Here is a 23,197-nt window from a genome sequence, read left to right as displayed (position 1 = left end):
AATGGCAAATTAAATCAAGTTATCTAAATAAGGAGTTGCGATAAAGATGAACTAAGGGAGTTAAGGAACACCTGTTATAGTCAATTTCACAAGAGCACTCAGAAATTTCATTTTTAGATCGATATTTCTGCACTGCCTTGGTTAGATGAGTCTACGAAGCTTGAACAAATGAAAGATTTCAGAGAACTGAAATAGAAGTGTTCTAGAAAGTCTAGTAATTGATTATGCTAGTTACGTCATTTTGTCCACATCTGATTAAAATACCAAGCCAAGAAAGAAGGGCATGTTGCGATGTTCACGATGAACGAGAAGGAAATGATATTGTGGTGGTTGAAACCTTAGAAAATAGGAGGCCAACCCGAAACCAACCCCTCAATTTTGATATTTGTCAAAGAGCTATAACCCTAAAAACATTAAAGATCTATTGATTCTTTTGATATTCTGTGAACTCATGTTCATGATTTGATTCAATTGTGAGCCTGAATTAAAGGGAAATGTTTTATAAAATTCTTTCATTCTTTGATCCCTAAAATAAAATAAAGGAAAAAAATATTTTCAAACAGGACAATTCAAATGTAAAAGGTCCTTGAAGCTGGTGAGGCTTATTGTGCCTCTACTGGAGAAGAAGAATAAGCAATGCCAAAACACGAAGCATTCTACAATCTTGAAGCAGGTGGTCTAAAGAGATCAGAATGGATGAAGAATAAGAGCTTGTAGCATTTCCTTATGACGTTGTTATTAACCCATCAGGAAGAAGATGACCTCATTATTCAGAAGGGGCACATATCCTAGCTTGTATGAAGAGAAAAATTGATCACTTCTTAAGTAGTATGAAGAAAAGCCCTCAAACTATTTGACAACACTACTGTGTAGTGACACCAGAATGAGAACATTCAAGTTGTGATATGTTCGGGCACGACTGAACCCACATCATGTTGAGATGACAAGATTCAAACCAATGAGGCATGAAGAATGAGCCTTACAATTTGAGGTGATGGGGCATTTTGAAGGCTCGTACCAGTATAAGACAATGTTGGGGCACGACTGAACCAATATCATGTTGAGATGACAAGATTTAGACCAAGAAGGCATTGAGAGTGAGCCTTACAATCTGAGATGTTGGAGCATTTTGAAGGGCCGTACCAGTATAAGATAATATTACGGCACTAGTGAAGGCATAATTCAACTAGAGGTGTTAATATGAGGCATCTTTGGAAGCTTGTGAAGACCTGTGGAACGATCATTGAATTGAAAAAATAGTTCCGATGGGACATGAATGTATGAAGAGTGAAAATGGAGAAGCAATGATAGTGGGGTTTACTGTATATAATCATTTCGTCAATCATTAGTTGCATGACTTTTGTGATTTCCATTGCGTTTTGGTATCCTTCTAATACCATACAAAAACTTTGAACGCTATGCGAAGAACTTCTCCAGTCGAAAGATATGAGCAGAAGCCACATGAAGAGATGAATATATTGTCGAATGTTTTACAATGAATATGGTGATGAATCAGTGTTGCGATTATGGATTGTTTCCATTATATAGGATGAAGATTATCTTCTGCAACCCCAAGGTTAAAAATGAGAAATGATGGAGATTTTTGTCCGCGGAAGAGGTGATAAACTTTTAACAACAAGAAATTAGTGGAACCAACTAAGGTTGAATGATGGGCTATTGATAAACCTCTCGACATGATATGGTATAAATGAACTTTGTTTGATATATGATGAGATGTGGTGACATAAAAATCGGGATAGATCCTCCTTGTGATATGTTGCAAGAGTTAAATCAGAATAGACACATCACTCCCTTTGATCTTTACGGAGTTTGGCCTAGTCATATGCATAGTCTCAAAAAATGGGGAAACATAGTCATATTTCTGACCATAGCAAGAAGTTGAGAAAGACAATGTTTTCTTCGAAATGAAGACAGAACACGAAGACAACAAGAAAATAGAAGAATATTAGATGGATCTTCACAAGTGCAAGTTGGGAATTATGAGTTGCTACATCAATATTTGAGTAGGCCTTGAAAGAATGATCAAGTGAAGAAGATCGAGCTCACCACTCTAGAGCCAAGTGAAGATTGATTCAACATTTATGCATTCATGAAAACATCGTTTGCATAAAAGAAAATGCATTACACTGACATATTTAATTGCATTAGTGTTTCATACATAAACACATGATTTTGACAGATCTTCTGGTGAAAAGAGAAGATGCAGGATGTTAAAATCCCAACGATTGAAAGAAAGATTTCAAACCTCAAACGCAAGGAGTTGCATTTAAAGAGGCATACCCTGAAGAACAGAGAGGTCTAATATACAGAAGAAACATTTCTTTGAAGTGAAGACCAACAAATGTAGAAGAAAAAAACAAAGATTTTTTTGTATGAAGAGAGAAATCAATTGATTGAAGTGACTTGCACACATGAGATTAGGGCAAAGTCAATCTTAAGCCTTCACCGAAGAGTAATGAAGCAAATCCATCTTAAGCCTTCACCGAAGAGTTGTGAAGCAAATCCATCTTAAGCCTTCACTGAAGAGTAATGAAGCAAAACCATTTTAAGCCTTCTCGGAAGAGTGTTGGAGCAAACCATCAGATCATCAGGAAATCGAAAAAGTTCTCGAGTACAAGGAAGATGATCAATTGATTTAAAGAAAATGCATATAATGAGTCATCAACCGATTCAAGGTCTCAATAAGGGAGAAGTTCAAATGACAACCAAGTAAAGGAAGACTCTCACATTTAGTTGCGGCGAGACAAGCTCTCATAAGAGAAATGGATTCGAAAAGATTCTCTTAAATTCTAAAATTTTGAGTATAATGATTTTTAAATTTTCAAGCATAATTTCAGGTTTGACCTTCGAAGCAAATCAAACTTAAGAAAATAGTGAAGCAAATGAAGATGTTCAAGTTCTATACTCCCTAAAAAAGAGGGAGCGAACCCGTTTGCCGAATATTATTCGAATTCTATAGTCCCTAAAGAAAGAGGGAGCGAACCCATTTGAAGAAGATGTTAGAGTCTTATACTCTCTGAAGGAATAGAGAGCAGACACGATTGTTGAAGATTGTTCGAGTCTTATACTCTCTGAAGGAATAGGGAGTAGACACGATTGAAGAAGATGTTCGAGTCTTATACTCTCTGAAGAAATAGAGAACAGACACGATTGTTGAAGATTGTTCGAGTCTTATACTCTATGAAGGAATAGGGAACAAACATGATTGTTGAAGATTGTTCGAGTCTTATACTCTCTGAAGGAATAGGGAGCAGACCCGTTTGATGAAGATGTTTGAGTCTTATACTCTCTGAAGGAATAGAGAGCAAGCACAATTATTGAAGGTTGTTCGAGTCTTATACTCTCTGAAGGAATAGGGAGCAGACACGATTGTTGAAGATTGTTCGAGTCTTATACTTTCTGAAGCGATAGGGAGCAGACACAATTGATAAAGATGTTCGAGTTCTATACTCCCTAAAGAAAGAGAGAGCGAACCCGTAAGAAGAATGTGTTCAAGTTCTATACTATCAAGTTTTAAAACAGAGATGGAACTGGACAAAAAGGCAATGTCTTTTTTATCTTTGCCCTATTCTTGTTAACACAAGAATGAGCAAAGAGGGGCAGTTGTAGACACCCGTTTTGTCCGGTATATAATAATAATAATAATTATATTATTAATACTATTAATATTGTTTATTTTTATTTGTTGTAGACCCATACTCGTTCCAGTTCCAGCTGCCAGCGCCGCACGCCAATCATGCCACCATCAAAGCCATTTTTATCAACCTACACCAACAAATCCACTAAAAGTTGAAGCAAATTTCCAAAATTCCCCAAACCTAACCCATTACCCTACTATTACCCATATTTCATGTGAAGCCTACACCAAATCAATTAAAAATTATCATTAAAGCCAAAGTCACCTAAACCCATTAGTATCCATCAATTATGCATGCAAAGACAAAAATAAAAAAGGCAGCACCTATCACTCCACTACCAAGATTCAGTGGAAATCAACATATTTCAAAGATGTAGTGAGGTATAGCACGTGGAATCAAAGGATAAAAAAGGAAGCAAAAATAGAAATAAAAGGGGGGCTCATTTTTTTCTATAGAAGGAAATTACAACAGCAAAAAGGGGGCTCTCGGCAATTAAAGGGATTCACGAACAACAGAGGAGGGATCATCAACAACAGTTCGAAACTAGCAAGCAAGAGAGAGGAATGAAGAAATTTAATCAGGGGATTTTTCGAACAAAGGGGAGGGGAATTACATTGTGAGTAGGTTGGTTGTAACATGAAAGAATGTAATTGTTCTCATTTGACAAAAAAAAATACAAAGCTAGAATTCGATTTTCAAAGCTATTTTTTATGATTTTTTTCATAAGTTCTTTCCTTTCATTTTGACATCGTTTCTATTTTAAACAAAAATCATTGTTGAGAGGGTTCAACGAAAAACACAAAACAGCCTAAAACAAACCAATCAAAACCTATCGTCATTAGCCACAGCCAAGCAAAAATAAACCAAAGGAAGAGAGTAAACGCATACATGGTCTGTTCGAGTGCCATTGAAGGAGAAACCCACTGCCGTCGGAGTTGGGTGAGTATATGGTGAGTTGTTTGCACCCTTTGCATGTCATTTTTTCGGTTTGGTTACCATTTATCGGGATTTCTAAACCAAAAAAAAAGAGGTGGATAAGGGTTAGGTCCTTACCTTAATGTCACCGGCTCTTATGGCTGGATTGGTGGTCATTGAGGTTGAGAGAGTTAGGTTTAGGGTTGGAAGTTTTTGGTGAAGATGTTTGAGGGTCGGTTCAACCCCTTATCGGGGTCATGACGGGGTGGCCTGTGATGGCCTTGAGTCTTGTAGTTATCTCGGTCGAAAGGGGAGGAATGTTGAGAGGGAACAGAGTATTCGTGAAAGCTTTAAGTTTTGTAGTTCTCTGCGATTGATGGCCTGCCGTTTGTGTTGAGGGAGAGAAATCGAAGAAAGAGAGTAGGGTGAGAGGTTCGCCGAGCGTTTGCTGGTCGAGAAGAGGGAGAGTGTGAGATGGGTAGAGACAACGACGCTGGGGAGTGTGAAGAAAGCAAATGAGAGTTAGGGTTAAACTTCCATAAGTTTGGTATATATGTGTGCATTAAAACTATAGTGTTCTGTTACCCCGTTTCGCGCATGGATTAATCAACTTAGGGGTCACCCAAGGTTTCGTTTTAAGTCATTTTAATCCTAGTATCGAGTATTTCATATTCTTAATCTTGTTACTTTATTTTACTCGCATTTAATTATGATCCTACAATGTATTGTGTTTAACTTTCTCTATTTTAGACATTAGAACTTTAAGTTTTACATGTTACATTTTATACCTCAGTTCGAGTTTTATATGCTTTTAATTTAGTCTTTGTATTTAGTGCGTATTTAATTTTAGTCCTAGAATGGAGTCTAGTATTTTTAATTTGTTCTTTATATTTTACGAGTATTCAATTTTAGTCTTGAGTGGTAATGTATTTAACTTCTGTTCTTTGTACATTTGATTTGTATTTTCTGCATGTTTCGTTTTAGTCCCTAGCTTGAAGTTTGCATGTTTCTAATTCTGTCTATTTATTTTATGTTAATTTAATTTTCGTCCTAAATGTTGATTTGTTTCATTTCTATTGTTTAGATTTTAGACTTTAAGGTTTTTGCATGTTACATTTTAGTCATGCGGGTATGTTATTTTAAGTTTCTGTGATGTTGCATATTTGGCATAGCGTTTTCCCGATTTTCATTTTAGTTTTATAGGTGGTCTCGGTTCTACTTTGATCTTAGAATATGTAATGCATTGATAGGATTTTTTTTGGTGATATTTGTTTAATAGTGATTTTAGCTTTAGATTTATTTACTCATTTATTTATTTTAATCGCATGTTTAATTATTTTTTACATGACATCCTTTTTGCATAATTTGCACGATATCCTCATATGCATAACTCGACACGATTACATAATTTAACTAAGGGTAATATCCTTTTAATTTAAAACTGTTTAAGTGGGTTGTCTTAACTGATTAGATATCCGCTTTTAACGATTTTAAATTAAAAGTGTATCTCATCACTGACACCTAAGAAATTGATTTATCACTTTAATTTGGGAACAGAAGAAAAAAAATATTCGACTATTTAAATTTATCGAGAAAGATAGTTAGAACTTATCTAAGATCTGGTCTCGATACTTGTAAATAATCGAATATTTTTTATCTTTCTAAGGCCTGGTAATTTTAATTTAATCTATTTTGGTGCTTTTGAATGTTGTAAAATTCATGTGTTGTTTTGTTGGGGATCATAAACCAAATTTAAATCGAATTTGTAAATTTCATTGCAAAGACATTAATTAATCGATGAGGTACCGATTTAGGGCGTTGTGGGGCTACTAATCATTCCCCACGCGTAACCGACTCCCGAACTCATTTTCTAGTGACGCAAACCTAAATTTGTTATTTTAATTAAAATTAATTTTTATTTAAAATGACAAAACATTTTTGGGTGTCCAATCACACCCTAATCAAATATTGGTGGCAACTCTTCGAACCTGTGTTTTTATCGTGAATGAATTCACAAATTTTCGAAATGAAAGGTTTTCTAAAATCACATTGTTTTAATTAAAAATTGTAATCTTAAGAGAATAATTCAAAATGATACGGTTTCCAAAATCTCGCGCCCCCTATTGAAAAAATCGTTTCGACAGTGTCAATCAAACATGAACCATCATCGGTAGTGATAAAGGAATTTAAAAATTTACAACTTAATTTAAGATTAAAAATCGATAGTGATAGCATCGCATAATATTTTAAACTATAACTGAAAATATTATCAAAACATTTAAAATTTTAGTTTGCAACCTAAAATATTACTGAAATCATAACAAACTATATAAAAGAGGTAACATTTCACACTGCAACCTAAAATGTTACCTTTAATATTAAGTTTGAATTAATTTTAAACTTATATAACATTTTAAATTGCAACCAAAAATATTTTCAAAATATATAACATTTTATATTGGTGCGAGTGACCCTCTAGGTTGATACCTTATAATTTTTCCGTTAACCGATAACAAATAACTGATAAACAGACTCGTCTCAATAAATTTAGAGGCTTTGTGCTATCTTTTAAAATAAGGTCCCTAAAATATTTTATAATAAGACGAGCTTGTAAAATATAAAAAAATTTGTCATATTACGATTATTTTTTATAAAATAAAATAAAAATCATATCATATGAAACTAAAAAATGTTACAAAATAACTTTATAATCGTGACATTTTATTTAAAAAACGTCATCACTTAAACTCTCTTCAAATAAAATAAAGATATTTTTAAAATGTGAACCTTAAATTTTAAGATCCTGTAACGTATCACAGTTTACATTTGTTGATAGACAAATCTGCCGATAAAATTGATCACATCATTTTTCATTCGTATTTTAGATGCCGTACAACTTGCTCACCCTGATCTACACCGTGATGTATAAAATAAATAGTTATGATTCCATCTTCCTTGGACGAAAAAGGCTTCATAATTTGCATGGGTTTGGGCTTTGCAGTTAGTTGGGTTAAGGGGAATATGAACGTTTTTCATGAGCAGAAACACCTTGTTTAGTTTAGTTAAAGATCAGTCTCGTCATTGTAATATCCGATCCAAATTAATCGATTAACAGATCAGATATCAATAATTAATTTAAAAAAAAAACCAGCCTCATAAAATGATTATCTATTTAAAGCCACTGAAACAGAGAGGAGATCAAAAAGGTGAAAAGTAATGGCTTTGGCACACACCCTTGTCTTCAACTACAACTTCAACCATCAGTTTGTCAAAATCAAGTTATGTTCAGATTCAGCTCAAACAAAACCAAAGAAGCGTTGCTTGAGGTGCAAAACTCTCTTTTCCGATGCTGATAATTCCCCTACTGCTTGCTCCTTCCACGGCCATGCCACTGGTATCTTCTTTCTTTCTTTCTATCCAAACCCAATACAAAGATTTGCTATGAACTGATTTGGTTGTTTGCAGGGGAGAAAGGATTGTTTGCATTGGCTCCACCACACCAGGGCATTGATGGACGGCTATGATCTACGACGATGGCTTCACTTTGTATTAGAATTTACATACTCGGCCAAGCTGGTGTGCTACTGCTACTACTGCATGCCTCTTAATCTCGTTGTTGATTTCTTTCTTTTAAAAAACTGGTTTTATACTGACAGAAGAACCCGTTGATCTTGAAATCCGAATTTCTTTATGTTAATTGTTCATCGACTCACTAACGTTTAAAATAAATTGCATTGGTATACATATATTTAGTATACAATTAATAAGCGTGAAGCTTAAATCCCAACAATTACAACTATTTTCTTTACCTCCATGTTACTAAGAAATACAAAAATTTCATAACAAAGGCTAGACTATCCAGAGAACAATCTGGTGAAGAAATTTCCAGATTTGGAGTTTTCCAAGCATGCCACATGAACATATCTTCCAAACTTGTCAACTTGCCTTGCCTCACCTCTTGTATCTTTCTTGCACACCTTGCATGTTTTGTCCACCCACCCTTCTTCCACATATTCTCCATCCACTGCTCTCAATTCCAGTCCATACATATATATTCAACAAAATAAAAAACGTTAATTAATGAAAAAAAAAGAACCCAAAATTATATCCAAACCCCCCATAATACTCATATGCATACCTTCAACATAGGATTTGAAGAAATCCTTGTATGTCCCTCCAATTTTCCTTCTCAGAGCACCATACTGCATGCATCAAACAGGAAAAGTGTTGACTGGTTTTGATTCATCAAGAGGAACAGAAAGAAAGAGTTGTAATTAGAATGGAAGTGTCACCTGTTCCCTTGACATTCTCCCACCTGACCTGGTGGCTTCTCTGGCCTCATCCAAGAGCTCGGCATCCTTTCCGGACCTAACTTGAGAGAAATCCAGAGCCTCCGTCACACTGCTAAACAAAGATTGTTTGCTCTTCTTCTTTGCCTCTTCTCCCTCACCCTTCTCCTCTTGTTGTTTAGCTGAAACTCTAAACATAGTTTGGGAACTCTTGCTTCTTAACCTTTGGCTGCGAATATGTTGCTTGGGTATAATGCTTTGTGAAAGTGACAATGGAAGAGCCCTTAGTCCCATGATTGCTTTGCTTTTGGCAGAGAAGTCGGAACCAACCGGCAATGGCCTCCTCCACACGGCTAACCAAGATAGCCTTATATATATATATAAAATGATAGTCACCTGGTGAATTTGGTGGCTAGAGGTTCAGTACGTGGCCCTTTCTCCAACTATTAAAACTGTGAGGTACAAGTATATATGAACAAAGCAGAAATATCTTGACAAAAATTGTGGCCAACAGCAGGCAGGGATTATAGATTAATCGCACTCCACAAGTTGTAAAGGGTAGTTGCATGGTGTTTTGAGTGTGGACCGTGACAACAGCAACAATATAATTCTTTACAGGCCAGCTATGGCATACAAAGCTACAAAAACTACGTAGATCAGAGGCTTATACCACATAAACCATGCCGACCTCTAGTAAAGATACTGGTGGAACCTTCAGTGCCACATCTGGTCCACGGCAGTTCCTTCTCAAGAAATTGTACCCGAAATTGATGGCCAATCTCTTCAAAACGGATGATCCTTGCTTTGTTCGAACATGAGAATGGCCTAGTATGAATGCAGTCCCGGCTTCTTGAGCTGCTAACAGATCTTGTATCTCTTCTCAGAACTGCAACTCCATGTCGATCCGGACATCAGATTCAGAGTCATCGTCAATGGCAAATCTAACTCTTCTTTCGGCAGCACGCACAGGCTCCATTTCAATGACATCTGTGACACTTTCTACGGTTGAGAATCCAACAGACACACTTGCCGGTTGCATGCTTTCCTCAATCTCGTAAGCTGGTGTGCCAGAAAATGCAGTTGTCACTATCACGGTTAATCTACATTCACTTGTGATTCGTTTGAGTGGGTGACGACATCATCCTCAGCGTGGGGACTGTTCTGGCTTAGATATCAATCATAGTGAATGAAATCAGCCAATTTGGAAACCAGTTCCGATTCAAAAGAATCAACATCCTGATGCACATCCCGGTAACCATAACGAACAATGCACCTATAAGACCGATGAGCAGAAGGACCTACACGGCCCACAAGATAATGCTCAGCTGGGGGCACCAAAGGGACAGGTACTGATTTAACACACACAAAGACAAGAACACAATGGAAGGCAGGAAGGTTAGTGACAAAACGAGAAAATTTGGCGGGGATTCCAGAGATGAGATCGGTAAAAACTAAGCCGATACCCGGTACTCGAGCAATTCCTAGCTTGGACCCAATTCTAATAGCCATTCTAATGATACCTTATTGTGGAGATCAAATTCATATTTCTTGATGGTCGCATAATGCCATACAAACATGATTGTCATGAGGAAAAGGGCCAAGAGAATAGGGAGCCAAGCCCCTTCAGTGAACTTGGTGAGTGAAGCTGAGAAGTATAGCAACTCAATAGAACCAAAGAAAAGAAGAACCAAAAGAGCTACAATTGGGGGCTTGTGCCAATAGAGTATAATAACCAGGGAAGTGAGGCACGTCGTCACCAGCATCACGGTCATCACTGCCAATCCTGAAATGAATAAGAACAAAATTCTAATGCATCGAGCTTTCGGTTTATTCTAACATAAAAAAGTCTTCCTTAAAATCATTTCCTGTCGATATTCACTTTTTTTTTTTTGATAGGAATAGGAGGTCTCATTAAAAACCTCCCTCTTAGTGGACCTTATCCGTAAGGTAAGGCCCAACTAGCGGAAGGAGGAAAAGAGTACCTCAATTTATTAATGAAAGCCAAGTTACATAAGACTTAAAAACACTTTTACATACAACATAAGACCTCACACACTCCTCTAGCTTCTAGGCTCAGAAACAGATACCAACTGAAACAGCCAAAAAAATCACCCGATCCCCTCTTTTGCTAGCTTGTCAGCCTCACAATTACAAGACCTTGGAATCCACCTGACAATAAAATTTCTAAAAGAAACAATAGATACAATTTCCTTAACAAAATTTGAAAGGGAAGGAGGAACCAAAGCTTGATCTTTGATCCAATCCACGACTCACATTCAATAATGAGTCTGCCCTTGAACAACCATTCTGAAGAAACAAAGATATCAATGCCTCTTTTAACAGCTTTCAATTCTGCTAATAGGGATGAGAAGGACCAACATTTTCTGAAAAAGAGATAAGTATAACCCGATTCCAATCCCTGAGAAGACCCCCTATTCCAACAACTCTCCCAACTCTACTAAAAGCCCCATCTACATTCAATTTAAAAAAATCTACAGGAGGAGGAATCCACCAGCACCCAGGTCTAAATAGTTCCTTACTATCTGCCAAGGAAGGATCACCAATTAAAGAATCCACCTTAATATAGGAAAGAGGATATTTTGCTAGAACCATCTTGCTAGCCTTAAGCGAACAGTGAAAAACAGTGAAAAACTTGTCTAGTTTACCATTATCAAAGATATTTCATTTCCGATTCTCCAAATTGACCATAGCACACCAACCGGAATAAACTTCCAATAACCGAAGAAGGCCTCAATCAATCTGCCAAGGAAGGATCACCAATTAAAGAATCCACCTTAATATAGGAAAGAGGATATTTTGCTAGAACCATCTTGCTAGCCTTAAGCGAACAGTGAAAAACAGTGAAAACTTGTCTAGTTTACCATTATCAAAGATATTTCATTTCCGATTCTCCAAATTGACCATAGCACTACACCCGGAATAACTTCCAAATAACCGAAGAAGGCCTCAATCAGACCAAGAACTAAGTAAGGAAGGAGGGTCAACTGGAAAAGCTAGACTTATACCCCAATAACAAATTAATTTATCCACAGCTCCCACGAAACTTGACAGAACAAAAAAGAATGTTGGATGATTCCTCACACAGGTTGCACAAAGGGCAGTTAGTATTCTCCCCAATAGTAACCCCCCTTTTCATCAATTCCATCCTAACAGCAACTTTTTGATGAGATAGCTGCCAAAGGAAAGTCTCCACTCTAGGAGGGACTAATCCCAGCCATACACAGTTTCTCCACTGAAATGTATCCTCATACACAGTCTCTAGAGATTTCCTGCACTCTTTGACAGAAAACAACCCGTCCCCCAAGCCACCCCAGCAGGTAATCCTCCAAAGATTCAATCAATTAAGTCTTTAAGGCTGTTCAATACTCACCACTGCAACAGTTCCCAATCACATAGATTCCTCCTCGTTTTATATTCCATTCCCATTCAAGTTAAAAACCAAATCAGCCACATTCCTACCTTTGTTAGTAGAAAGTGCAAAAATCTTAGGAAAAAGAATTTTTGATGGATAATCCCCAAGCCAAGTATCCTTCCAAAAAGAGACAGATTTTCCATTCCCTATTTGTATTTTTGCATGAGATCTAAGGCACCCTCCAATGAAGTCATTCTTTGAGAAGTTATTGACAATTCCCCTCTAAATCCACGAGTCTTTATGAGATAGGGCCTTAGTGATATTCAAGGAATGACAACTCACATTATGTTTACTACAAAAGAATTTCTTCCATATCGAGTCTTTCTCATTTGCAAACTTCCATACCCACTTCCCCAACAACGCTCGATTGGTAAGATTCAAATCAACAACTCCTAAGCCTCCACCATTCAACGGCTTACAATCTTTTTCCAACTAACCCAATGCATTCTCTTCTTCTCGCCCCCTCCACCCCAAAGAAATTCGACATCAAAGAAACAGTAGATGGCATCTTGAAAATAGATAGGTAAAAAATGGGTAAAGATGAAAGTACCGACTTTATCAGCACCAATCTGCCAGCCATGGATAAAGATGAAGCTTTCCACCCCGCCAATTTTCTACTAAAATTTTCTATGACTGGCTCCCACAACTTCTCTGAATTCTTTTTTGCACCCAAAGGGAGGCCTAAATAAACTGTCGGGAAAGAGCCAATAGAACAGCCAATATCCCTCGGCCATTCTTCAAGTCATTCTCCATATTAATACCGTAAAGTTACTTTTGGCTAAATTGAGATGGAGCCCCGTCATTAGGCTAAAGATCCTCAAAACTCTTCTAACATTCTTGATCTGAGTAATAGGCTCGACAGAATAATTAAATCGTCCGCAAACTGTAGATGTGATAATTAAAGGAATTTTGATCATTGCCGAACGAAAACCCTTGAAACAGACCCAAATCCACTGCTTTTGTAACATCTTGTGAAGCAATTCCCCAACAACATTGAACAGAATAGGAGAGAGGCTACAACCTTGCCTTAATCCTTTATCAATAAGAAATTCTTCTGTAGGGGACCATTGACTAGGACCGATATAGAAGCTGTGGAAATCTTGTGTGATCCAAGAACACCACCTGTCACCAAAACCCATCTCTTTCAATAATCTTATAACAATCTGCCATTCCACTGTGTCATACGCTCTGCTGAAGTCTACTTTAAAGACAACCCCTTTAAGCCCTTGTTTCCTCCAACTGTCAATTCCTTCATTGGCCACACAAGCACATTCTAACAATTGTCTCCCCGGAATAATGCAACTGATTAGGACTGATAATATCTTTGACACAAGAAATAAGTCTCTTTGAAAGCACTTTTGATAGAATTTTATATAGGCTGCCCACAAGACTAATGGGTCTATAGTCTCTATACTCTCCGGATTACCTTTCTTTGGGATCAAGGTAATAAAGCGTGGTTAACCCGTGTACCCACTCCTTTCCTTCAAAGAAATCTGAAAAAAACTCCATAATCTGCTCCTTTAAATGATTCCAGTATTTCTTATAAAACCATGGTAAAACCATCCGAATCGGGAGCTTTAGCACTATCTGAAGAAGAAATTGCATTCCACACTTCTTGCTCTGTAAATTCCTCCTCCATATTAGCCCTTTGAACTACTGAAATTTTCATAAAATCAAAATCTAGACCCTCAACCTCAAAAGCTGCTTTTGTGTTGTATGCAGTCCTGAAAAACTCATAAACACTGTTTTTTATCTTAACTGGATCCGAAATTACCACCCCTTCAATTTTCAAAGAATGAATGGTATTAACACTATTTCTTTTCATAGCAGTAAGGTGAAAAAACCTTGTATTTTTGTCTCCGTTTTTTATCCATCTATTTCTGAATTCTGCCACCAAATGCTTTCCTCGATCCTTAACAATCTCCACACTCATTTTGAATTCAATCAACTGATCCATTCCCCCTTAGACAACATTCCACCTTGTGACTTTAAATCCAATTCGTTATTTCACTTCAAGCAGCGAATAGAGTCTGCCAGCCCTAATGACTGCTGCCAGGCCAATTTCTGATCCTCTTCTTCGCATTTTGTAACAACCTGAAAATCCCCCCATTATTCCTCTTCTTCTTCTCATCAACCACACAGCCTTCAACCAAATCATCAAACCCTTTCTCCTCTAACAGAAAATAAAAAGCTTAAAGGGTTTGGGGCCCCAATTGTGACTAACATCCTCCAACAAAATCGGATTATGATCTGAAATTGATTTTGGTAAAAGACATTGTGAAATCCTAGGAAAGCTGTTCAAAAATCTGCCACAAATTAGAAATCGATCTAGTCTAACCCATGTTGACAACTCTCTGTTACTGCACCAGGTGAAAGTTCCTCCTGACATAGGCAGATCCATAAGGTTAGCTTGTTGTATAAATGATCTAAGAGTTTCAATAGCATGCCAATTTTGTGATCTCCCTTGCTTTTCTTCCGGAACAAGATACACATTGAAATCACCCCCAATACAAACTGGCAAATTCGTCGAATTAACATAACTCAGCAGCTCCCCAATGAATTCCTCCTTTTCAGCTTCAATAACAGGTCCATAGATATTAATGAAGACAAACTCCTTTTGGCCATTCAAAAAATTCCCCACCCCACTAATGAGATAAACCTACTATGAACATGCTGGTTAGTGACATTGAAAACGTTTTCATTCCACATACTAATCAATCCACCCTTAACCCCTGTGCAGGAGAAACCACCACCCCTTCAGCAAATTTCCTCCAATCCTCCTTATGATCGACGCATGACACTGATCAAGTTTAGATTCTTGAATAAAAATCATAATAGGTTTTAACTTCTTAACTTGCCTTGCCACTACTAAAGATTTTTCCCTCCTCCCTAAACCTCTAATGTTCCAAGGATACTAAATTTCTGCATATACTGACTTCAAAACCAAACACCAAAAATATTCCCTACGAACCCACATATCACCCTTCCCTTCCTACCTCCAAACCATTTTCAAGACTCACAATTTTATCAATAAAAGCCTTCTTCCTTCCTTGAAGAGATACCTAACATCTGACACACTTCCCATGTGGCCATTGCTTCCTCTACCAGCTTCGAAAAATGAGATGAAGAAGCAGTAGAAATATTAACCATTTCCAAAGCTTCACTGATTAGAGCTCTTCTCTTCCTTCTTTTATTAAATCGTGACCCTGAAGCAGTGTAAGAAGCTGCTGCCAGACTCTCTAAACGATTACTGCCAATTAATGGGACGTTCGATGTCCTCTGAACATCTGTTGAACAATTGATATCCTCTTCCTGTCCATTTCCCCTATATTCTGAAAAACTCTGCTGAAAATATCTGCTTTCAGTTGCCTTCTGTCCTTGATTCGGATTAACCTCTGAACAAAATAATTTTGTTTCGTTATTTGCACCTAACCAAATTCGTCTATTTCTTGACCTTCTATAGACTCTAGCATATCGACCTCTTTCTCTCCTACCACCGGGTGCACTTCTAATTGACAGGCTAGCATAATTTGAATGTCCCATTCTCCAACTTTAGAGCCCTTCATAAATCCTACATTATTATCCTCCTGCATGAAACTTCCTTCTGCTATCTTACCACGAGCAGAAATTTCCTCATCCTGGCCTTCCTCATTATCCTCTTCTAGAATATTGCAACTATCATCCTCCATTAATTCATAAAGAGACTGGAACTTGTTATGTTTATCCAATCCCTCCCACTTAATTTTAACAGCAGGAATTAGTTTAGAGACTGGTGAAGATGATTCCCCATCAGATTGGGCTGGATATAACTGATCCACTTTCTTTCGCAGCCCAAGCCCTGCATAATCTCTATAGGACTTAGACTCAAATTCAAATTCAAAATTGTCTGACAGCCCATTAATGCTAGGTTTCGTGTGGGACTTATGTTTTCAGAGATTGTTCCCCGCCACCTTCTAACCTCCCTCTTTCTTGACCCTGCTGTAACCACGTGTCCACCTTTGACCCTACTTCCTCTACTGACTTCTCCCACTTGTCTTCTTCTTTCTCTGAGTTAACTCCATCCTTCTTCGAAAAATCATCACAACTCCCATCATCAAAATACTTCTGCAGCTCATCTCCGATTCCAGCTTGGAAACTGTTACACTTCGGTCCCGTATTGATTATGACTTTAAAAGATCTTCCATATGACCCTACATAAGTATATTCGGGTATATCAACAGGACTTGCTACCCTTAACATTAACCTCGCTGATGAAATATCATCTCTATTCTTTGTCTCCTCCATGATACTCACAAGCTCTCCCCACATTCCTGCAAGTTTCTCCAGAAAAGGTGCAGACCAACTAAGAAATGGTAACCCCACCAACTCTACCAAACAGTACGCCAATGGAACTCCTTCATTTAACAATGGAGATAACCACTTAAACCAGAGGAACAACTTCTCTCTAATGTTCGACCAAGCCTTTAAGAAATCTTCATTAGAACTGAATATAACGATACAAGCATTCTTAACATAACCCCATCTTACTATTTTGACCTCATAACCCTCCTTCGCCAGGGCCTTTTTCACCATATCAGACTGAAGGGGATATTTCAAAACCCCTGTTAAAGAATTCTTCACCCAGCTTGAATCTTCAGAAGGAATGTGCATTTCCCATACATTCCTTATCCCATTAGCTTTCAAATTTTATCCTCCCTTAATTCCCGCTCTATCATGCTCCGCTCTTTCCTCCACATTCACCACCTCCTTATACGTTCTGCCGTCCCTCGGGCTGCTCGGCTTTCCCATTACCACCTGCTGCCTACCTTCCTCCCCTCGCACATGCTTATTTCCTTCCACCTGGAACTTTTTGTCATCAGTTGCTCTTCTCCTTTCCTTCTTATACTTTGCAACCCCCACTGAGACTCTTTTCCCATCTATCAGCGTTCCATTGACGTTCTGAATCGCTCTTCTACAACCTTCCTCCATCGCATATTGCACAAAGGCAAACGTTGATGACTTATAGTTTGGTTTCACCATAAAACTTGGAATGTAGACCCTTAAAACACGACCATAAATATCAAAGATCTCTCGTAACTCTCTTCTAGTAACTCTCTTACTAAGATTATCTACGAAAACAGTCCATTCCTTATCGGAAGATGAACGACCTGTCACAAACTCTCTATTTCTCTCTCTGCCTTTCTCACTCATGTTTTTTGGTTCATGCAAATAACCTATATTCACTTATGATATAATCAATCTTTCCTGATGCATTCCCCATGTGTTTTGTATCTCTAAATCCAATAGTCACAGCAATGCAGAGGATCATGAGCACCCAGTTGATTTCAGGGATATAAATCTGGCCATGTATCTTATCAGAAGTGTGAATGACCTTCACTCTAGGGAAACAACTAAGTGACTGGCTCTGATTGATTATTGAGAATGTTCCACTAATGATTGCTTCGCTTCCCACAACAGAAGCGAGAATTGCTATTATGAGAACAGGCCATCTCACACTTTCTGTACAGTACACAAAAACAAATCAAAACAAATGAATAATCAAGTTTATTGGGACATGCACAGTGCTATCGTCGTTCACTCTGTTTTCTTTTACTTGTCCCTATTTTCATCAGTCAGCTTCCTACAATGTCTTATTGGTATTGAGAACAGATGAGGTATACCTGGAACTGAGACATAGAAGCTAATTTGGTAACTCGTATGATGATGTTGAGACAAGAACGCAGCTTGACCCATGTATGCTAGTATAAGAGCCGGATAAACCAGAAAGGTAAAAGCAGTCTGCAGCAAGACAGTTAAATTTCATTTTAGTTGCTAGTTTTGAACTCATGTGAATAGAAAAGATATCATCATCAAATGAAAACTCAGAAGAGGATTTATGTTAGTTGCCTGAATTGCAGAATAAGAGAAGTGACCAAGATCAGCAAACATTGCCTCGGAGCCTGCATGGATGGCATTTGTTGGCTTGTCAGTTTTCACAAAGAACCAAATTTAAGGTAATGGTATTAATTATCCATATACAGCGGGTTTTGGAGAGACTTTCAGATGGTCTACTAACGATTTAGCCTGAAGACAAAATAAACTGATAGAACACAGATTTCTTGTTATCTGAAGTACTACTGCAAGTACATTGGACCTGGAAATTTAAACCATGCCAAATGTTCTGTTCAAAATGATAGGAATCCTTCCTTTGGTATAATGTGAGTAAAACTCTATGATCATTGTTGAAAGGTTACCTCAATTTGCTAAAAATACTAGATCCACAAACATCAAGATATCGACTTATCATGACCATGAATTAAACTTAAACATGGGCAAAAGTTAACTTATGCACCAGACATGGATTATTTTGAGTAAGGAGATTTTATTGATCCTAAAAGCTTTGAAGTGGCCAAAAGACACAATACAACATGAAAATTTATCACATGTATGCATGTATGTTCCAAACGCACCTGTTATGCAGAGCAGTACATCCATCCACCTTTCCTAGTCTTCTTCAAGAACTTGAACATGTAATATGGAGAAAGAGCTTGATAGACATGCGGGTTCCAGTGGATTATATTAAATAACCCAAGGGCACTTATGCATAGTAGCCACATTAACACAATCGGAGCAAAGAAAAATCCAACGCGATGTGTGCCATAGTGTTGAAGTGCAAAAAGACACACCAAAATGAAGCAAGTGATTGGAATAACTGCATCTGTAAATGAGGCCAAGAATTTCAGATGATGGGATAGTATATTAGAGAAAAGACAGGAATAAAGTATGCATATGTCTAAACCGAGTATAGCTACAGACAAAATAACTTATCTTTCTAATAACCAGCATGTAATATTTTGGAAAGTCAACAAGACCTCATGATGGAGAAAGTAAAAGACAAACATGAATATCACTCTGAATGCGAATTGAAAGAGTTTGATAATCAGGAAACTAAAACCTGCTTTTACATTCTTGCTTTACAAAATACTCCAAGTGTTTTCAGTTAATATGAAGAAGGTTTGGCTCAGACATAATATCAGAGATTTCAATGGGACTGAATAAGAGAAGAATATCTAAAATAGCAAGATCAGGAGCTTACAGTGGTGATGTTCCTTGGACATGGATAACTCAAGGCCAGGCACAGCAGAGAAAACTACAATATAAGATTATAGTAATTAGTTGGTAACTAGGAAAAATCGGTCACAAATTTAAGCAACTGACTGCTACGAGGTTTACCAGAAATTGCTGGAGTGAGAACTCCATCTCCGATTACCATACATGTACCGAGAAGAACCAAGATTAATAAAGCAGTGTGCAAGACTTTATGCTTCTCAAGGTACTGTTTTACTCCTGAGCTACCCTTTTTCTCGGGATGGTGCTCAAGTTTATACGTAGAGAGTGCTTCATCAGCTACCTGTCTGATGGGCAGAAGACTAACTTTTGCATGGCGGCATATCAGAGAATATAATGCAAAAGTACCTCCTGCAAAGAATCAAAACCATGAATAAAACGCTTCGATTGAATGGCTAAACAATATGGAAGACAAAATTGTTTAAATGCTTACCCTCTCCATTGTCATCTGCTCGAAGAACAACAAAAACATACTTGAATAAGGGGACTAAAGTAAGAGTCCAAAAGACAAAGGATAGAACACCATAAATCTCTTCCTTTGTCTTTGAATGTTGAATGTCTTCAGCAAATGTGCTCTTGTAGACATAAAGAGGCGAAGTGCTCAGGTCCCCATAGACTACACCAAGGCTTTGGTATGCTAAAAGCAATGCAGTCTTCCAAGAATCCTTCTGCAACAAAATTCCAGAGTAAGCAATTCTCCTAGAACTTAACTAATTAACCGAAAATCATACCATGTAATTCAATCGATAACTGCATAAATCTTTATCACAGAATCTAAGCCAGCCTGTTCCTAGAAACCAAAATCTTAATGACCAACAACATCGAATGTTTTGAAAGTTAAACAAACCTTTGAAGCATCCGAGGACTTCCCAAACTCAATATCCATGATAATTATGCCTCAATCTTCAGCCTGAGTTTCTTGCAATTGAACAGAATTAGTTGCAGATCAAAACTGAAATGATATGCCAAACTCAAGTGGCACAATCCAACACCATGAATTCGAAAGAAGGAATAAATAAACCAATGAACTTTGAAGATGAAATTTCCAAAGATATTACTTTATACAACCGCAAATAGAGGAGATAAAAAGCATGTCACATTCGCTCACATGGCTTCGATACCTCTACAAAATCCCCCACCAAACTCATTGAAAACTATGCCCATCTCTAAAATTAAATCTCGCAAAAAGGAAGATAACATGGAGCCAGGTGACACCCCAGATTCCAATTACTAGAAAAGTATGGAACTTTAAAAAGGAGTTGAAGCTCAACTACACTAGAATTCTTCAAGAGAGATCCTTAAATGCACAAGGTACCTCATTTATTTCCTTTCTATTTCTTCTATATAAATATAGTATTTTCTTTTTCTTTTCTGATTATTTTTTTAATCCAAAAACCAAACGTTGAACTATAACAGAACCATTAACCCACAAAGGGCAAAGAAGTAGAGGATTATAAAAAAAAGGATTAGGGAAAATCAATATAACTTTCACATAAAAACTTTGCTGGAAAAAAAAATCCTTTAAGTAGATATATAAAGAAACTTACCTGGGTCTTATCTTCTTTACTAACTACTTCTGGTCAATCCAATGGCTACAAAATGGAACCCTTGCTGCATTTAAGCAATGGAGTCTGGAAAAGCTTGGTACTTGTAATATAGTAGCTGATATGCGAGGTCTATCACTATAATAAGCATGTGAAAAGATTTGATTTTTATGAAAGGAAGTGATGTTTTAGCATTGAAGACAGCACGAAGTAGCTGTTTTGGATGGATTTGAAGGTTAAATTAACAGACCAAAAGCTGTGAACTACCAACCGACAATGGCGAATGTTGCTAAGTTAAAACTCAAGAAAAGAAAATGGAAAATGATTAGAGAACGTGGGCAGAAGAAGCAACAGAGATCTGATTCCATAAAAATAGATTAGTATAAAAATAATTAGTAAATGAAACATTCACATTAGCGGGAATATGGGCACTTAATAATAGCCTTTGGAATTTGGTCTTTCCCGATGTTCAATCTTGAAATGCAAATCATTGAAATTTGGAATTTAAACTATGAATCCCAAGAAGTTTAAGCATTAGTTGAGTAATTACATCAATTTCCCAATTATAACCAAAAAAAAAAACCTTTTATGTCATTTCTCTTTTATTTCATATGAACATTTTCGTGAACGATAAATGAATGCTAAACGATCATGTTAACAAACAATAAATGAACTTATAAATAAATATGTTCGTGAATATTTAAATGAGTATGTTCATGAACATTAAACGAATACGTACGCGAATGTTAAATGAATGAACATGAACACGATCACGATCACAATATTAAAAAAATTAAAACAATATGAACCAAACATGAACACTTTCAAAATCTTAAAACTTATAATTCCCTAAGTATTGTTTGGTAAATACATGACCCTAAAGCTCAATTCAAAGTAATTTGAATTAAAAGATATAAGAAAACTACAATACATAAAATGATAAATATTCAAAATTACATTAGGTAATTTGATTAAAATGGCAGATATATCAAGTGGGTTTGAGAAAGTGAAGTTTGAAAGGAAGATAGCTTTAGTAGCAGTAGGATAGCTAGTTCTTGCATCTTGGGCTAATCCCAAAAGTTGAACATAATAAAATAAAGCTAAGGGAGAGAGGCGCACAATTCCAAATTTTGGACCAAGTTTGACAAATATTGACAATCAATGGCATTGTCAAAGGCATTTTCATTGGTAGGTGAAGTAGGGTTCTCCATCAGTTTTAAATAGCCTTTATTTTTCAGTTTACCATTTGGAAATTATATACTGATACAAACGTAAATTTAATCTTTAATGTCATATTTAAATTATGCGTAAACTACATGGATGATCACTTAATTATAGTATGATTCTATTTTAACTACCGATCTTTTAATTTTATCAATCAGACCACTTAATTATTTACATATTGTCAATTACATCGTTGGTCGTTAACTTCTGACAAAAGAGCTGACTTGGCATTAAAAAATTGGTATAATTACATATTCAATCCTCATTACTTACACATTCTATAAATTTGCTCCTTACTTTAATTTAATAAATTCAATCCTCCAATTAGATGACATGTGTCACTATCTGATTAAATATTTTTCTTGATTTAATTTAATTTCGTCATAAATTTAATGAATTAAAATCAATAAAATATCCAATTAGATATTTACACGTGTCTTCTTTATAAATGAACAACAGTAGCGCACCCCACGATGATACACTAGACAAATGAATCCATGCTCAAGTAACTCATGCAGTTGAGCCTTTAACTCTCTCAAGGCATATGTCTTGTACTAGGCATTACCTCAATCCCTAACTCTACCTCACAATCCAGAGGCAAACCCAACAACTCATCGGGAAAAACATCGATGAACTCGCAAACTGTACGAAAACCCTTTATCTCAGAACTTGAAACTCAATAACCCACAACATAGGATAGGAATACCTAGAACCTATATTAGATCAACCTCTATATCTACATCGCTAAAACCACTCTAGGGAGACAAATAAATCCTTCACCCTTATTAAAAATTTGGCTCTATCTGACCCACAAAGTTTAAGACACCTCATGCAACATCTCAATCTAGCATCATGCTCAAACAACTAATCCATGTTGAAAATCACATCAAACTCCTAGAACGACAATTCTATCAAATCTACAGAAAATATATAACCTTAGATCTTTATTATAAATCAATGATAGATCTTATCTACCAAAACATCAAGACCTATAAGGTTAGAAACTCGAACTTTTACCTCTAAGCC

General features: G+C 36.7%; 3 protein-coding genes across 7 annotated transcripts; all 3 read right to left on the bottom strand.

Annotated features, from left to right (window-relative positions):
• Positions 1–8,285: 8,285 nt before the first annotated feature.
• On the bottom strand, positions 8,286–9,256 carry LOC120204750. The gene is made up of 3 exons (XM_039204782.1): positions 8,867–9,256; positions 8,713–8,776; positions 8,286–8,598 (listed from the first exon to the last, which is right to left on the bottom strand). Exons 1-3 carry the CDS (start codon positions 9,155–9,157, stop codon positions 8,429–8,431), a joined length of 525 nt encoding a protein of 174 aa, XP_039060713.1. The 5' UTR covers positions 9,158–9,256; the 3' UTR covers positions 8,286–8,428.
• Positions 9,257–9,446: 190 nt separating this feature from the next.
• LOC120204711 (potassium transporter 2-like) lies at positions 9,447–19,191 on the bottom strand. Of its 3 annotated transcripts, none has more exons than XM_039204743.1 (5): positions 18,746–19,191; positions 18,183–18,235; positions 17,957–18,074; positions 17,541–17,807; positions 9,447–10,646 (listed from the first exon to the last, which is right to left on the bottom strand). In XM_039204743.1, exons 1-5 carry the CDS (start codon positions 18,768–18,770, stop codon positions 10,345–10,347), a joined length of 765 nt encoding a protein of 254 aa, XP_039060674.1. In that variant the 5' UTR covers positions 18,771–19,191; the 3' UTR covers positions 9,447–10,344. The 3 variants fall into 3 exon arrangements, with proteins under 3 accessions (XP_039060674.1, XP_039060677.1, XP_039060682.1); XM_039204746.1 differs by having other exon boundaries at positions 9,447–10,651; positions 17,546–17,807; XM_039204751.1 differs by having other exon boundaries at positions 9,448–10,646; positions 17,541–17,795; positions 18,746–19,190.
• Positions 19,192–19,330: 139 nt separating this feature from the next.
• LOC120204727 (potassium transporter 2-like) lies at positions 19,331–21,301 on the bottom strand. 3 transcript variants are annotated; one of them, XM_039204762.1, is made up of 5 exons: positions 20,951–21,301; positions 20,251–20,355; positions 19,837–20,071; positions 19,509–19,754; positions 19,331–19,425 (listed from the first exon to the last, which is right to left on the bottom strand). In XM_039204762.1, exons 2-5 carry the CDS (start codon positions 20,287–20,289, stop codon positions 19,346–19,348), a joined length of 600 nt encoding a protein of 199 aa, XP_039060693.1. In that variant the 5' UTR covers positions 20,290–20,355; positions 20,951–21,301; the 3' UTR covers positions 19,331–19,345. The 3 variants fall into 3 exon arrangements, with proteins under 3 accessions (XP_039060693.1, XP_039060700.1, XP_039060706.1); XM_039204769.1 differs by lacking the exon at positions 20,951–21,301 and adding an exon at positions 20,471–20,725 and having other exon boundaries at positions 20,251–20,342; XM_039204775.1 differs by lacking the exon at positions 20,951–21,301 and adding an exon at positions 20,525–20,725.
• Positions 21,302–23,197: the final 1,896 nt, after the last annotated feature.

The sequence above is a fragment of the Hibiscus syriacus genome, unplaced genomic scaffold (genome assembly GCF_006381635.1).
Source record: "Hibiscus syriacus cultivar Baekdansim isolate YM2019G1 unplaced genomic scaffold, ASM638163v2 tig00000340_pilon, whole genome shotgun sequence".
NCBI lineage: Eukaryota > Viridiplantae > Streptophyta > Magnoliopsida > Malvales > Malvaceae > Hibiscus > Hibiscus syriacus.
This window is presented reverse-complemented; position numbering and strand designations above follow the sequence as displayed.

Bases quoted from the DNA above. Each gene is read 5' to 3' on its own strand.
- LOC120204750 (XM_039204782.1), bottom strand. From the start codon at position 9,157: ATGGGACTAAGGGCTCTTCCATTGTCACTTTCACAAAGCATTATACCC. The intron at 8,777-8,866 runs GTGACACTTCCA...TGATGCATGCAG, and splicing joins GGAGAATGTCAAGGGAACAG to TATGGTGCTCTGAGAAGGAA. The intron at 8,599-8,712 runs GTATGCATATGA...AATTGAGAGCAG, and splicing joins CTTCAAATCCTATGTTGAAG to TGGATGGAGAATATGTGGAA.
- LOC120204711 (XM_039204743.1), bottom strand. From the start codon at position 18,770: ATGGATGTACTGCTCTGCATAACAG. The intron at 18,236-18,745 runs GTGCGTTTGGAA...CCATCCATGCAG, and splicing joins TGTACTGCTCTGCATAACAG to GCTCCGAGGCAATGTTTGCT. The intron at 18,075-18,182 runs GCAACTAACATA...GTCTTGCTGCAG, and splicing joins TCTCTTATTCTGCAATTCAG to ACTGCTTTTACCTTTCTGGT.
- LOC120204727 (XM_039204762.1), bottom strand. From the start codon at position 20,289: ATGGATATTGAGTTTGGGAAGTCCTCGGATGCTTCAAAG. The intron at 20,072-20,250 runs GTTTGTTTAACT...ATTTTGTTGCAG, and splicing joins AGTCCTCGGATGCTTCAAAG to AAGGATTCTTGGAAGACTGC. The intron at 19,755-19,836 runs GTAAGCATTTAA...GATTCTTTGCAG, and splicing joins AGCAGATGACAATGGAGAGG to GAGGTACTTTTGCATTATAT.